The 13,723-nt window shown below is 36.7% G+C and overlaps 1 protein-coding gene across 7 annotated transcripts; it reads right to left on the reverse strand.

Moving 5' to 3' along the window:
- Nucleotides 1-1,720: 1,720 nt before the first annotated feature.
- LOC113723540 (putative disease resistance protein RGA4) lies at nucleotides 1,721-7,182 on the reverse strand. Of its 7 annotated transcripts, none has more exons than XM_027246605.2 (4): nucleotides 3,703-7,182; nucleotides 3,227-3,328; nucleotides 2,871-2,950; nucleotides 1,721-2,779 (listed from the first exon to the last, which is right to left on the reverse strand). In XM_027246605.2, the coding sequence occupies exon 1, from the start codon at nucleotides 6,770-6,772 to the stop codon at nucleotides 4,184-4,186; it is 2,589 nt and encodes an 862-aa protein (XP_027102406.2). In that variant the 5' UTR covers nucleotides 6,773-7,182; the 3' UTR covers nucleotides 1,721-2,779; nucleotides 2,871-2,950; nucleotides 3,227-3,328; nucleotides 3,703-4,183. The 7 variants fall into 7 exon arrangements, with proteins under 7 accessions (XP_027102406.2, XP_071906112.1, XP_071906085.1 ...); XM_072050011.1 differs by having other exon boundaries at nucleotides 1,721-2,040; nucleotides 2,706-2,779; nucleotides 3,227-7,182; XM_072049984.1 differs by having other exon boundaries at nucleotides 1,721-2,017; nucleotides 2,669-2,779; nucleotides 3,227-7,182.
- Between the last annotated feature and the right edge of the window lie 6,541 nt (nucleotides 7,183-13,723).

The raw sequence follows: 13,723 nt of genomic DNA on the forward strand, positions 1-13,723 counted from the left end.
ACCTATCTCCTTTATTTTCAACTACTTTATCAGTCTATTTCAAAATATATTATTAAACTCATTTTTGAGAACGAAGATGTTATCATGCCAAAATTGCCCTTGTGTTGTCCAACTAGTTTTTCAAAAGTGAAACTATAGTACTAAAAGCTTGAAAATAAAAAAAAAAAATAGTGTGCAGGTGTAATTTTGGTGAGATAAAATATACTAGCAAATGTTTTTAAGGTACAAAAGATTATGTTTGAGGTTGTTCAAGCTGAAAAAATATTTCATTTATTGTAAGGGTTTTCGTTAATTGGAGGAGTTTTATTAATTTTAAGAATCTTTGGAATTTTTGAAATTTTGTGTATAGGTCAATGATTTGAAAATAAAAAATGGACACAATGTCTAAAATTAAGTTTACAAACTCAGTTAAGGCATTTTCAAAGAAAAGTTATTTTGTTTGTTGCAAAGTGTTTTGGATGAATTTAAGGATTCTACAAATTGTTTAGAATATTTTGAATGTTTGAACCTTTTGTCCAAATTGATGGCTTGAAAACAAGAAAAAGATAAAATTACTAACCATATATTTAGAAATTTATTTGAGGTGCAAAAAGTCTTTTTTTTTTAACTGTAACAATTTTTGGATGACTCATATGAGTCTTCTAAATCATTTAGAGTTTCTAATTTTTTCTCCTTTTTTTGTTTAGATAGATGATATCGAAAACTATAAAAAGTCTTTTAATTTCATTATTAAGAAATTAATTTGGTTTGTTATGAAAGCTAAAGCTCCACAAGAAAGGGTAATTTTGGAATGAAAATGTCTTATCTCTTCCAAAATGAGTTTTTAAATCATATTTGTCGGAATAGGTTGACAAAGTTGGAAGAAGTTGAAAATAAGGGATGTAGGTGGTATTTTTCAATATTTAGGGATACCATGTGATGTGTCACAAACCTCAGGGGTGTTTTTGTAATTATACCTTTCAAAAATGAGGGACCCAAAAAAAAAAACTCTCCCTAAACGTGAGGGATTGAACCAAAAATTTTCTCTTTCTTTAGTCATATTTGTAAATAAAAGTAGACCATTTTTTTTTTCAATGTTAAAACTTCTCACCTCTAGTCGCCTGCATCTTATGTTTCACCTAATGGCCAACTCTTCTTGGTTAAAAGGAGAGGTATTTCAATCTCTACTTTTTTCACGCCAACCTTGTACTAAAAATAGTTTGCCCTTCAATTAATGTCTTTTTCATTTTTCTTTTTTCCTGAACTGGGAAATACTTCCATTATCAAGAAATCCCATGTTTTCCGGGTCTTTGTAGCCTGGCAGGCAGTGAGCAACAATAACAAAAATTCTATCTTGTTTAAAAGGCGTAAAACAACTAAAGCTCTTAGATCAATACACAATATTTTGAATATTGAGTGAACATCTACTGCTGCTAGCAATGTGTGCAAATTCAGGCCGAGACAACAATCTCTGGCTTCCAAGTGCATTCGAAAATTATAAACCTCTGGTTAGGTAAGTGCAGAAGCAAAAACTCCCTTTGCCTGCTCCAAAACTGTGATTCCAAAAGGATCCTGCACAATCCATTCAACAGCCGCAAAAGCTTTGATAATTGGAAAGGGCCCAACAACTTGTTCGTGTCTATCACCATAGGAGAACTAATGGCTAGGTAATCTACTTAACAACAGGAAGTAAGAGGCAAATCTATCATGGATTTGAACATAGATGGCCTTATTCGAAGTATAATGGAAGTGATAATTCATTGCATTGATGTTGGTGGGTACAAACAGAAAACTTTGTCATGGTAGCCTTAGAAGCTAAGATGGCAATCAAATCAATTACTACATTGCAGATATGAAAAAGAAATACGTCCAAGTTTTATTGGCTAAGTAGGTATAAGCGCCAATATTTGGTTCCTGACAATTCCCATGCACTTCTGTATTTCAGTATAAACTGGAAGGTTTTGTGGGCAGCAAGGCTTCAAGCTTGTAATTGCAGAATCCAATATTTGCGCCACATCAGCTAGTGGAAACTGCCTCTCTGTACATTTTTGCAATAAATGACTGCAATATTAAGCCAATAAGTATACATTCGCAAAAAGGTCGAACTGTGTACATCACAAGAAAACAAAACAACAAATTGTAGAATGAAGAGCATTTAAAACATTGTACGCACAGATGTTCAATTCTCGAATAGAGAACTGATATTCTAGTCGTGTCATTCCTACAACTGCGGAAAGAACTTTCTAACCAATAAATGGAGTTGACAAAGAAAATATTTCAAAAATATGATGCAAACCTAACAGCAGCAAGCAAGTGAAGGGTGAGCTTCATTATCAGTTAAACGAAGTTTGAGATTAGTTTCAACTCCTCCTTAATTCATTGAAAAAAGCAAAACAAGGGAGTGATCCCATTATACGAATAGTTGCTAGATTGAGTCAGTAACTTCATTATGGCTACAATTTAATAGCCATAAATATCCACTTTATTGAAACTGAGATTCAGTACTTTGAACTGATAATAAGCCATAAGGAAAATATAAACCAAAATATGCACAGCTTGTAGTTTTAACAGGAAAAGGGGAAGGGAATCGTCCAAGTGATCAAACTTCTAATATAAACATCATCACAAGTGGGCCCTCTATGAAGCAAAGAAAGAGACAAGATGGGAATAAAGGATCTTAGAGATGTACACCCAAAAAGCAGCTGAATCATGAGCAGAGTAGCTACACATCGAGTGATAAGCTCCGGAGGGATTTGTGCCTCTTTCGTGTCTGTTGCATTTTTCAGGTTAGGTCGGGATCCTGCAAAACAATCAAAATGCTAGAGTTCAGTTCGTTTGATTCATAAAAGCCAGAACTAGAGAGTTGAATTTATGGCAACAAACAGTCTTACAGCTGGAACAGAGGAATCATCTGAAAGCCTCCTCAAATCTTCTCTAATGTATTATCCCTACCTTTAAGCGAGGACATGGCCTAAATGAAAAGCAAATTCAAATTAGAATTAATAAATGCTAAGAAATGAAACTTCAACTCAATAAAAATTCATCTGCCAACCAGAAACCAACAATATAACAAACTAGTGATGGCAGTGCATTGAGAAAAACCGATACTGCAGCTTAAAAAACTAAAGGTATGTACTTTTGGGATCATATCAGAAGCAGCAGCCCAATTAGATCTATGTAAACTAAATAGAAGGGGTCAGTACAAACATAACAGAAACATCATCCTACTTAAACCAATTAAGCCTACCAGAATTCAAGAAGTTTCTCCTATTATGCAATATCGTGTGACAATTGGTGTGTAAACGATGGCGTCCTTTGTCCAATAACATAAGCTATGTCTCCTAAGACTCTGGAAAGCATCACAATGGTACATTTCAGTATGCCTCCAATTATAATGAACAATGAAAGCAAAGAAAAGTTATGGTCTAGTAAGTAGTGCAAGAAATCGGAAAAGACCACATTCTTTCACAATCAAAAGACAAGTTTAGCACCAAGCAAATATACAAAACTTAAAGAGCAAAAGATAAGCTGTAGGCATAGGTAAAAGTTCACAAACAGATAAAAGTACAGGAAAATGCCCTGTTTTTAGGCCAATTACATGACTCAAGCACACTAGAATGCAAACCTGCACCAATTCCTTGTACTTTTAGTAAATTGGATGGAGGTAAGAAAAGAGTTCTTGGGGAGAGAAATGCTGCATTATCACTTTTCTGCACAACATACCTCCTGACCTCTTCTTCTTCTTCAACAACGATGGGAAACACCATGAAGCTGATGTTTGAGCACCATGAATGCTTTTTTGTTCACCCTCTCTGCCTGCAGAGACCGCAGAGACCGGCATGACTGGAACATTTTGTCGGATATAGTGGTCAACCCATTGCAACTCCAAATACTCAATCGCTCAAGGCATGGTAGGGGGCATTTCTGTCCATTTACTCCTAGACTAATTAATCTTGGGCAAAATGAGATGGTCAATCGCTGCAAACTCGATCCAAACAGATCCAGATCTGGCAGCTCCCTAAGATTGTCGCAAGAGTCGATCCTCAAATCCTCAACAGAAGCAGTGCCGTAACCCGTTTTTATACTTGTTAGATTATTGCAATTCTCCACGTGTAGACTTTTAGACGAGCATGGAAGAGTGGTCAGTTGTGGGCAATCTTGAATGTAAAAATTCCTCAGCAGGGGAAAGACATCTGCTTCTGCTTCACCTACTGTTGACCTCACTTGGTCTGCACCTTTCCAGTCTACCAAATTCCTTCATATCTCGTACATAGAGTTGTTCAAGGGCAGGAAAGAATTTTCGCCTTCTAGCGCTGCTTCCTGATGCTCGTGATCTGCCCTCCTCCTCCTCCTCCCCATTAGCAGTAATACCGTAGAATTCATCTCCAATAAATCGAATGTTGTCCAATCTTATCAAAGAGAGACGTTTGAGGGATGGTAGTTGTCCTAATGAGGGGAGTTCACTGCATCTCTCGCAGTCTTCTATCCGCAATGTCTCCAATTTTGACAAATTGATAAGCCATTGTGGAAATTTATTACCCATAAAAGAATGAATTTCCAACCCTTGCAAATTTGGGTGAGGTTGGAGACCTTCCAACACATCCTCCTCACGATTATCGCTTTCCCGATCCCCACTCTCCCATTTAAACACCAAGTCGGACAGATCTGGCTTTTCGAACAATTTTGCTTGTTTAGCTGCTTCTTTGCCCTTCACTAGTCCAAGATTTCTTATACTCAACGATCCTTTCAGATATTTCAAGGTCCCAAGCTCTTCGATACCACATCCCCTTTTTTGACTTACATTAAAAAACTTCAGAGTTTGAAGACAAGTCAATAGTCCCATCTGCACCGGCATTTTTAATTCTACATTATAATGATTGTAGTTTAGATGTCGCAAGCTAATCAAATCGCTCATCCGTTTTGGAAAACTTCCTTCAAGTGCATAATCATTAATCGTTAGTGTCTGCAAATTATATAGCTTGCAAAGAGATTCTGGCAAACTTCTGATTCCAGAAGATGAAATGTCGAGCAACCGCAAATGTAGTAGTTTGCCAATGGAGCTCGGTAGAGACTCGACATCATCGCCAGACAATCTGAGAACATGCAAGCACTTGAATCTTAAAAGCATGTCAGTAGATACGCCACCCTCTAGATGGAGAAATAATGTGCGAATTGATGCTGGTATTGTCCTTGTGGTATTTTCTGCCAAACCTTCAAAAGAGCCCAATGCAAGGTAGCGATTCTGATTGCTGCTTTCTGGATTGAGAATTGATTTTGCAAAATCATGCACGAGATCGTGCATTTTATAATAATATGTTCCCCGCCACGATTCTTCTACTTTTTCCAATAAGGAATTTTGTAACAAAATCATAAAATAATCACCCCCTATTTCCTCCATCAGCCTTTGGTTTTGGCGATATGGTTGAACAAAACCTTCCGCCATCCAAAGCTCAATCAATAGATCTTGTTCCAATTCTGTATCCTGGGGGAAAATTGAACAATATGCAAAACATATTTTAACTGATGCAGGTGACAAATGATCAAAGCTCACCTTAAGTATTTGCTCAATCTCGCTTTGACATTCATTCAAAAGACTCTCTTGCACAATGGAGTGCCACTTCTCTCTTCTGTTGTTAAGCAACAAGCCACCAATCAAACTTGCTGCCAAGGGTAGGCCATCGCATCTCCCTAAAATTTGCTTCTTCAATGCTTCCAATTCTTCTGGTACTTCTTCCCCTGCACTCATCACCTTTCCTTTTATGATGGACCAGCACTCATCACGTGATAGCTTTCCTAAGAAATAAGGACCGCTATTCATCTTCAAATGTGTAGATACAACATCAGCCACTGGTTTCGACCGAGTAGTGAGAAGACACCAGCTTCCTTTGGTTTCGTTGAGTCCCATCAAAGTGTTGAAATAATCATTCCACAATCCTTGATCATGATCCCACACATCATCAAGAACAAGGAAATATCTTTGTCCCTTGAGCTTTTCTCCAATATTTTTAACGATAACATTCCTGTCATCCACTTTAACTTCTTCTCCTGTCAATTGTACTAAAATGAGCTTGAACAGCTCCATTATCTTAATTTGTTCTTTAGCCACACAAACCCAAATTTTTTGGCCAAAGTGCCCATCTATTTTTGGATTATTGTAGATTGATTTCGCCAGAGTTGTTTTTCCCAAACCTCCTGAGCCTGTTATGGGAATAACAGAAAGAACCTTTTCAGATGGCCTCAATAACATGTCCACAATCTTTGATTCATCGTCGACTCTTCCTACAACATTTGGAACGAGAATAGAGTCGGTTTGTCTGCTTGTTGTGGCACCAGTAGCAGCAGGGAGTGCGGCTTCAATTTGGAACCGGAAGACCAGTCCCACATCATTTGCTTGCCGATTGATCCTTTCTAGGTTCATGTTGATGTCCCTGATCTTTGAAGCCAACCTTGAACGAGAACCAATTGTATTAAAGTACGAGAAGAAGAAGCATACCTTTTTCTTGAGTTGATTTCTGTACTTCACCTCCCGACGAAGATTTTCATAGTTGAGCTCGTCCAGCACATCCTCCGCTTTAAAAAGCTCTCCTTCAAGCTGCTCGAGCCAATTTTTCACCCCGGCAATATGCATTTTCCTGTCCGCATCAGCCAGGATACCTCGGATGGTTTCTGCAGTGTGGCGTAGTCTCTCCAACTCCTCTCCGAATCCAAGAACCAAACTAACACGATCAGCGGCAAGGGAAATAACCGTCTCCAATGCAACCTGAATAGTAGCGCTAATAGCTGCATCGGCCATTTTTTTTCTTGCTTGGAATTGAAATTAGAAGAAAAGAATCAATTAAGGTGGTGATCAGGATGGATTTTGGAATGAGATAAGAAGGAATTCTTCAGCTTCAGCAGCTAAAAGCAGAAATGTTTGGAGAAGAAAAGAATTTGAAGTGCTTCTAAGGTAAGACTTCTAGAGCTACTGCTAATTCTATAGTGCGAGCCTCAAGCATTGAAAATTAAACTAAACTGTAGTAATAATCCTATTAGGTAAAGAAACCTGTGTTACAAACAAACAGGGAATCTTCTTTTTGGACGAGCTACTTTGCTTCTTGGCTGGTTAAGAATAAAGACATAAGTGGATGGTTTATAGCTTTGTGTCTCAATAACCAAACTTGTGATCTCAAATTACTTGAACGTGTATTTTCTGAAAGAAATAATCATCAGATATTTGCTTCTATTGTAAAATCTTCAGACTTGCTCCTTTTAAACTTTATAAAACCAAGGATTCTGTATCCACTTTCATGGGGAATTGAAGTCGCATTTAAGACCTACAATCCAATTTTCTTTCCTTCTTAAAATTTTTTTCTTTTTTATCAATGAAGTCTGGGGATTAGTAACTTGAAAGATGCATTTGCTTCAATCTTCACATCAAAAGGACATCCACAGTTACATATCCCTTGTTTTTGTCAAACTGTTTCACTTATGAAATTTGATAAGGGGTAACTTTTGTGGCTCGAGATAATTTATGGCCAAGATTAATTAACCATAATGTGACTCTCATTTGCATATTGATTACAGCACAAATTCATGCTTATTTTGTACATACAAATGTAATTTGCTGCATTCACACTAACCAGTGAGATATTTATGGGTTACAAGAAATAATGAGCCGTCAATTCGTGTAGAGCAGTGCTTCGTTGGCATAGTTGGATGCTTTAGGTTCCAAAGGAATAAAGGTGCTTGGCTTGCTGCTGGGGTCTTCCCCTTTTTCTCATTAATGCTTTTCCAAAGTGAATTTTATTAGGCATAGTTGCATGAGACAAATTAAGGAAAATATTAACCACAATGTGACCTTTATTTACATATTGATGACAGCACAAAGTCGTGCTTAAATTGTACATTTGTTGCATTGAAGGTGTACAATCAGCATAATCAGTGAGATAGTTCACGTAGATGCATGTTTACTTCTAATATTAACAAAAAATAACAAGAATCGTGTGATGGACTATAAAAGCCCTCAATCCGTGTTCAGAAGCGCAGGTGATTTGCTTTTGCCATCAAAGTTGCTTTGCATTTTCGCCTGAATTTTCTTAATCAGTGTTGTTGATGGGGCCTTCATCTTTACTGATTGAATGCTGGAACCCTTTCATCGGAATATATCTGAATGAATTGTTGGAAAAGAGGGACAATAAACTATGACCACAATCAAATTGGAAAAAGACTAAATGGGAATTCACCTCATTTGTTAGTCCGTTGGAGGTACCGCTTCAAAAGAAAGAAACAGAGAGAGATAGGAATGAAGGATCATAAGCAGAGTAGCTACACATTGAGTGATAAGCTTCAACTCCAACTCGAGAAATATTCATCTGCCACCCTAGAAAGTATGTACTTTTGGGATCATATCAGAAGCAGCAGCCCAATTAGATCCATGTAATATTGTAAACTAAACAGAAGGAAGGGGTCAGTACAAACAAAAAAGAAACATCATCCTGCTTAAACCGATAAAGCTTTTCAATGCCTTGGTTCAATCTTTTAGTAAATTGTCTCACCAATGTACCCACAACACCATTTAGACATTTGGCGTTGATTTGGTATGGTGGAGAAAGGAACAAAAATATGCTACTATGCTGCAGCCACTGATTAAGCACTGCGTAGTTAACAAAGTACCATCTGATTACGAGTCACCAGTCGTAACCTTTCAACAGTGATTTCACAGCCTTGGTGATAAACTAAGAATTGTTCAAACCAACAATCATATATTCTACAACGATAAATATACTCAGTATTGAACTTCAATGCACATGATCGAGTTCATAATGAGAGTAATATATTGAACATTTTAGTCCACAACCAAAGACGTACAAACGTGAATGATGTACGCGAGGTCGAATGCGAAACTTTACAAGTGATGCGGATGCCAACACCCCCCAACCTCGTGAGCAACTCTAATCAAATTCAAGCTGATCAAGTCGAATTTGAATTCTCACATATTCAGCTCGTTAATTCACGAGTCAGTTTGATTACACACATACATCTATATACATATATATAGATTAATAATAACATTACATATATGTTTCTAATATTTTATTATTTGTTAAAAATTATTATTTTATTTATTTTTTAAAAATAAAAAAATATATATATATATATATATATATGTTTTTTAAACTCGAGCACAAACTTTACATTTTAAGTTTGTCGAGTTCAAGTTTTATAACACTAAGTTGAGACCCGACTCAATTAGACCAAAACTTGACTCGACTCGACTTAACTCGTTTGCACCCCTAATCCAACAGCATTTAGTTCACGGTGCTCGTTTTAGGTTCATTCAGAAGCCAGAATTAGTTCTCCTTGTCCACTCATCCTATCATGAAACAGTGATAACTTCAGAATAAACTTCGGTTGCTGTAACCAATTAAGATAAGGAAAATTTGCCAAATTGGTCCATAATATTTACCAAAAACACTTTTTTAGTCCTTAACATATAAAATCAGCCAAAAGGATCCTTCACATTTAAATTATGAGCCAATTTGGTCCTATTGCTCATTTTTGCTCATTTCTCCGGCTAAAAATAGCACGCCCCCCTCACGTGGTCATATTTTTAAGGGCAAAATCGGAAAACACATTTCATTACCGGTCGAAAGAAGCCATCTTTCCTTCATCTAGTCACCTCACTAACCCATGAAATTGAAGAGGGAAAATACAGTAGCAAGAAATTGGAAAGAAGAAGCTGACCTTTGAAGAGTAAAATGGATCCAAACGAGTGATGTCTTTGTGGAAAGGAACCCATCATTGTGACTTCTTGGAAACCTGCAATCAGATACTTACAAAATAGTTGTAATACTTGGGGAGGGGGGGTAAGGGTGAGGCATCTGATTTTTTGTTGGTTGGGGGAAGGGGAAGAAGAGATAGAGAGAGGTAGTTACTCTTGGCGCCGGAGGGATTTGAGGATGGAAGCTTTGGAAGACTCGATCTCCCATCCATGTATCCGAAGTCCAACCCGCTCGTCCGGCAGCAACTCCGCTCCGGCTTCTTTCAATTCTTTCTGCTCTGCCTCCCACTCCATGCCGCCTACCTCACAAAACAAGCACCGTCACGATTTATGTCCAGTCCTGTTCCAGATTCTGCAACCCCCCTTCTACTAGGCTGGCGACTGGAGCTGGTTTTCTACTTCCACTGGGATGGTTTCCGAACGGCGATGGATTCCAGCTACCGCTTTTTGTGAAAGGTCAGAATCGTCATTGCATCTTGTTTGTGTGTGTGTGTGTGTGTGTGTGTGTGTACATGCCCTCTTAATTTTCTTCACGATTTTCTGGCCAAACCTTCAATCTTTTCTCAATCACACCCTACAGATTTGTCGTCATCATCATCGGCAGTACATTTCCAAGTTATGCTTGTTAATTTGGGGATTCAATTAGGGTTTCTTCAAATTGTAATTTGAGGGCCAAAGGTGAAATGTGTATTTTGGTGGTGGTCCCCTATCCTTTTACCTTCAACCGGTAATGAAATGTGTTTTTCGATTTTGCCCTTAAAAATATGACCACGTGAGGGGGGCGTGCTATTTTTAGCCGGAGAAATGAGCAAAAACGAGCAATAGGACCAAATTGGCTCATAATTTAAATGTGAATGATCATTTTGGCTGATTTTATATGTTAAGGACTAAAAAAGTGTTTTTGGTAAATGTTAGGGACCAATTTGGTAAATTACCCTTAAGATAAAGTACACATCATTCAGGGAGATTCTTTCTACTACAGCTCAGCCAAAAGCGAACATGTCAGCAGTTTCCAAATACAAAGAGTTATAAAACAACGTTCGTTCTACGCTGATTACCGAAGATTTGTGTTAAGCCAGAAAAAGAATCAACAATAGTGGCAAAACTTTAAATAATCAATCCACCAAAAACAAAGAACCAATTCAACTTCATGAGTTCGGCAACATTTACATTAAAGAATTCATCACTATACACATTCCAAATCATGCTTTTAGGACAGCTCCTTCTCTGATTTTCCAGCTCTTTCTAGGACATTCCTTCTGTTATTTTGTCACAAACCCTGCAATAATAAATTTTTTTATAGCTCACTAAAGATAACCAATGATGAATGTAGGATTTTGGTTTGGAGAAGAGGGGGGCGAAAGATCAAACAACAAGTGACCAAAAAAAAATCAAAACAAATAATGCACATTAACTTGAAATCAAAAATTTAAAACCAAAGTTTAATAGACGATAACTAACAACAAAATATTTTTAATAGTAAAAGATAAAGTCCAAAGCAAAATATGAAAATTAACTCACAAACCAGATAAATATTAACTAAATCCAATAAAAAAAATTAACCCTTTACAAATTAACATAAAACTTCTAAGACATAAATTTAGAATAAGAACAATTGATAAATTAATAATTGTCAAAAAATTTCTAAATCACAAACCTAAAATAAGTATAAGTGTCTAAAAAATTAATAATTATGATATAAAATACAAAGCAATTGTAAAGAAAAAAAATTAGAGTTGCCTTGGAAAAAAACGTTGGAGTTTTAGGAATGGTGGATATTTGAGATAAGTTAAACGAACTTGGGAAAGGATCAATGCATACTTGGATGATTAGATCATTGCTTTAAGTGTTGGCTTTTGACTAATATTTCATGTCAATCATGTATAAATAGAATTATAAACATCGAAATTCTTTTTTTAAGTTGTCAATTATTTAAGGATGGATACGCTAAATACATTACAGTTGATAATGGTATTTTAGTACAAGAAAAACTAGAGTGGGTATTTTAAGACATGTTATGAAAGAGAAATTAAAGGAGATAAACTAACGGAAAAAAAAAATTGTTGAGGGGAAAAAGTGTTAAGTCTTCTATTTTTTTTTTTTTATCTAAAACACCTCACGATCTTCAAGTAAGTATGCACTTCAATATAATTATCACCTCTTGATCTTTAACCAATTCTGTACTTCAATATAATTAAGGGTAAAAAACAAAAAAACCCCCTGTGATAAGCCTAATACACAAAAAAACCTCTTATGATTTCAAAATATACAACACGACACCTCATGCTTTGAACTGAATTGTAAAGGTGACGGAATTCGTTAAATTTAACGGAAATGACTTATTGGAACCTAAAAAAAAAATTTTATACTTAATTTTTATCAAATATACCTATTCTACCCCTTAATCCTCAATTCTCTCTATTTAGAGAATAAAACAAATGATTTTTTTGAGTTGTCTTTTGCTTTATTATATCAGGGCATTTTGGTCATTTTGTTCATTTCCGTTAAGTTTAACGGATTCCGTCACCTTTACAATTTAGTTCAAAGCATGAGAGGTCGTGTTGTATATTTGGAAACCATGGGAAACTTTTCTGTGTATTAAGTTTATCACAGGGGACTTTTTTGTTTTTTACCTTATAATTAATTATCAGGGAAAGTGATATAGCCCGTCTCATACTGCATGTCAAGTTTTTGGGAAATCTTGTGGGCTTCATACTTCCCATACCCCCACCCCATGGGGGATCCATTGTTGAAGGTAAGGTAAATTTGCGGTCCAGCATACGAAATGAAGTATGAGGCTAGGTCCGGTATCCGCTAACCACTAGATTATGGTTTTTGGGCCCATATAAGTTATACCATTTAAACTTTTACTCATGACGTACTTGTTGTAAAATTCCTATTGAATGGAACCCGATTATAGGGAAAAATTATTTGTTGATGGGTTTTGGAATTTAATTATATGAAAAAAAAAGAAACAGAACCAAAACATTCCTTTGGATAGCTTTTAAGAAATAAACAAAAATAACAAAAGAAACTTTTTGAAGAGTAATCTTGTTTGTTATATTTTGCAATATTAAAAAAAGATCTCACACTATCGACTTTTATTATATTCTTAACTCTCGCACAAAAATCTCACACATTCTTACTTTCATTTTGAGTGAGGGTCGAGACGGGAAAAAAATTGAATTGAAGACACCAAAAAGGAAAAGAAATGACAAAGAACGGTAGTTCTATTCATTAGAAAAAAAACTATATTGCTCTGGTACAACCGATAGCTTATATAAAGAATAAAGCAGTAGACTCCTAGTCTAAGTAGTAGCAGACTCCTAGACTAATTCTTCTAGAACTGGAGTTAACTAATACAACTAGTTTCATATATGAACACAAAGACCAATAGATAAGAGATGCGGATGAAGTCCGCTAACAGCCCCCCTCAAGCTGGAGTGTGGAGGAACGAAACACCAAGCTTGCCCAACAAGCGTTGAAAGGAACTAAAACCAAGCGCCTTGGTGAACAAGTCAGCAGGTTGATCCTCTGAACGAATGAAATGGGTACAAAGCTCATTGGACTGAATCCGTTCACGAACAAAGTGACAATCCAACTCAATATGTTTGGTACGCTCGTGGAAGACAGGATTGGCAGCAATATGAAATGCAGCTTGGTTGTCACAAAACAGATGCATCGGCTGCGAATGAGGAATGGTGAGATCAAATAATAAAGCTCGTAACCATAACAATTCACTGGTGGTACCGGCCATGGCACGATATTCGGCTTCAGCAGACGACCGGCTCACAGTTGGTTGTTTCTTAGTACGCCAGGAGATAGGCGCATTCCCAAGAGAAATGTAACAACCCGTGATAGAGCGTCGCGTCTTAGGACAAGCACCCCAATCAGCATCACAATAACCAGTGAGTTGCAAATTGTTTTGAGAAGGGAAAAATAATCCCTGGCCTGGAGAATTCTTAATGTATCGAACGACCTTCA

The sequence above is a fragment of the Coffea arabica genome, chromosome 1c, assembly GCF_036785885.1.
Source record: "Coffea arabica cultivar ET-39 chromosome 1c, Coffea Arabica ET-39 HiFi, whole genome shotgun sequence".
Lineage (NCBI taxonomy): Eukaryota > Viridiplantae > Streptophyta > Magnoliopsida > Gentianales > Rubiaceae > Coffea > Coffea arabica.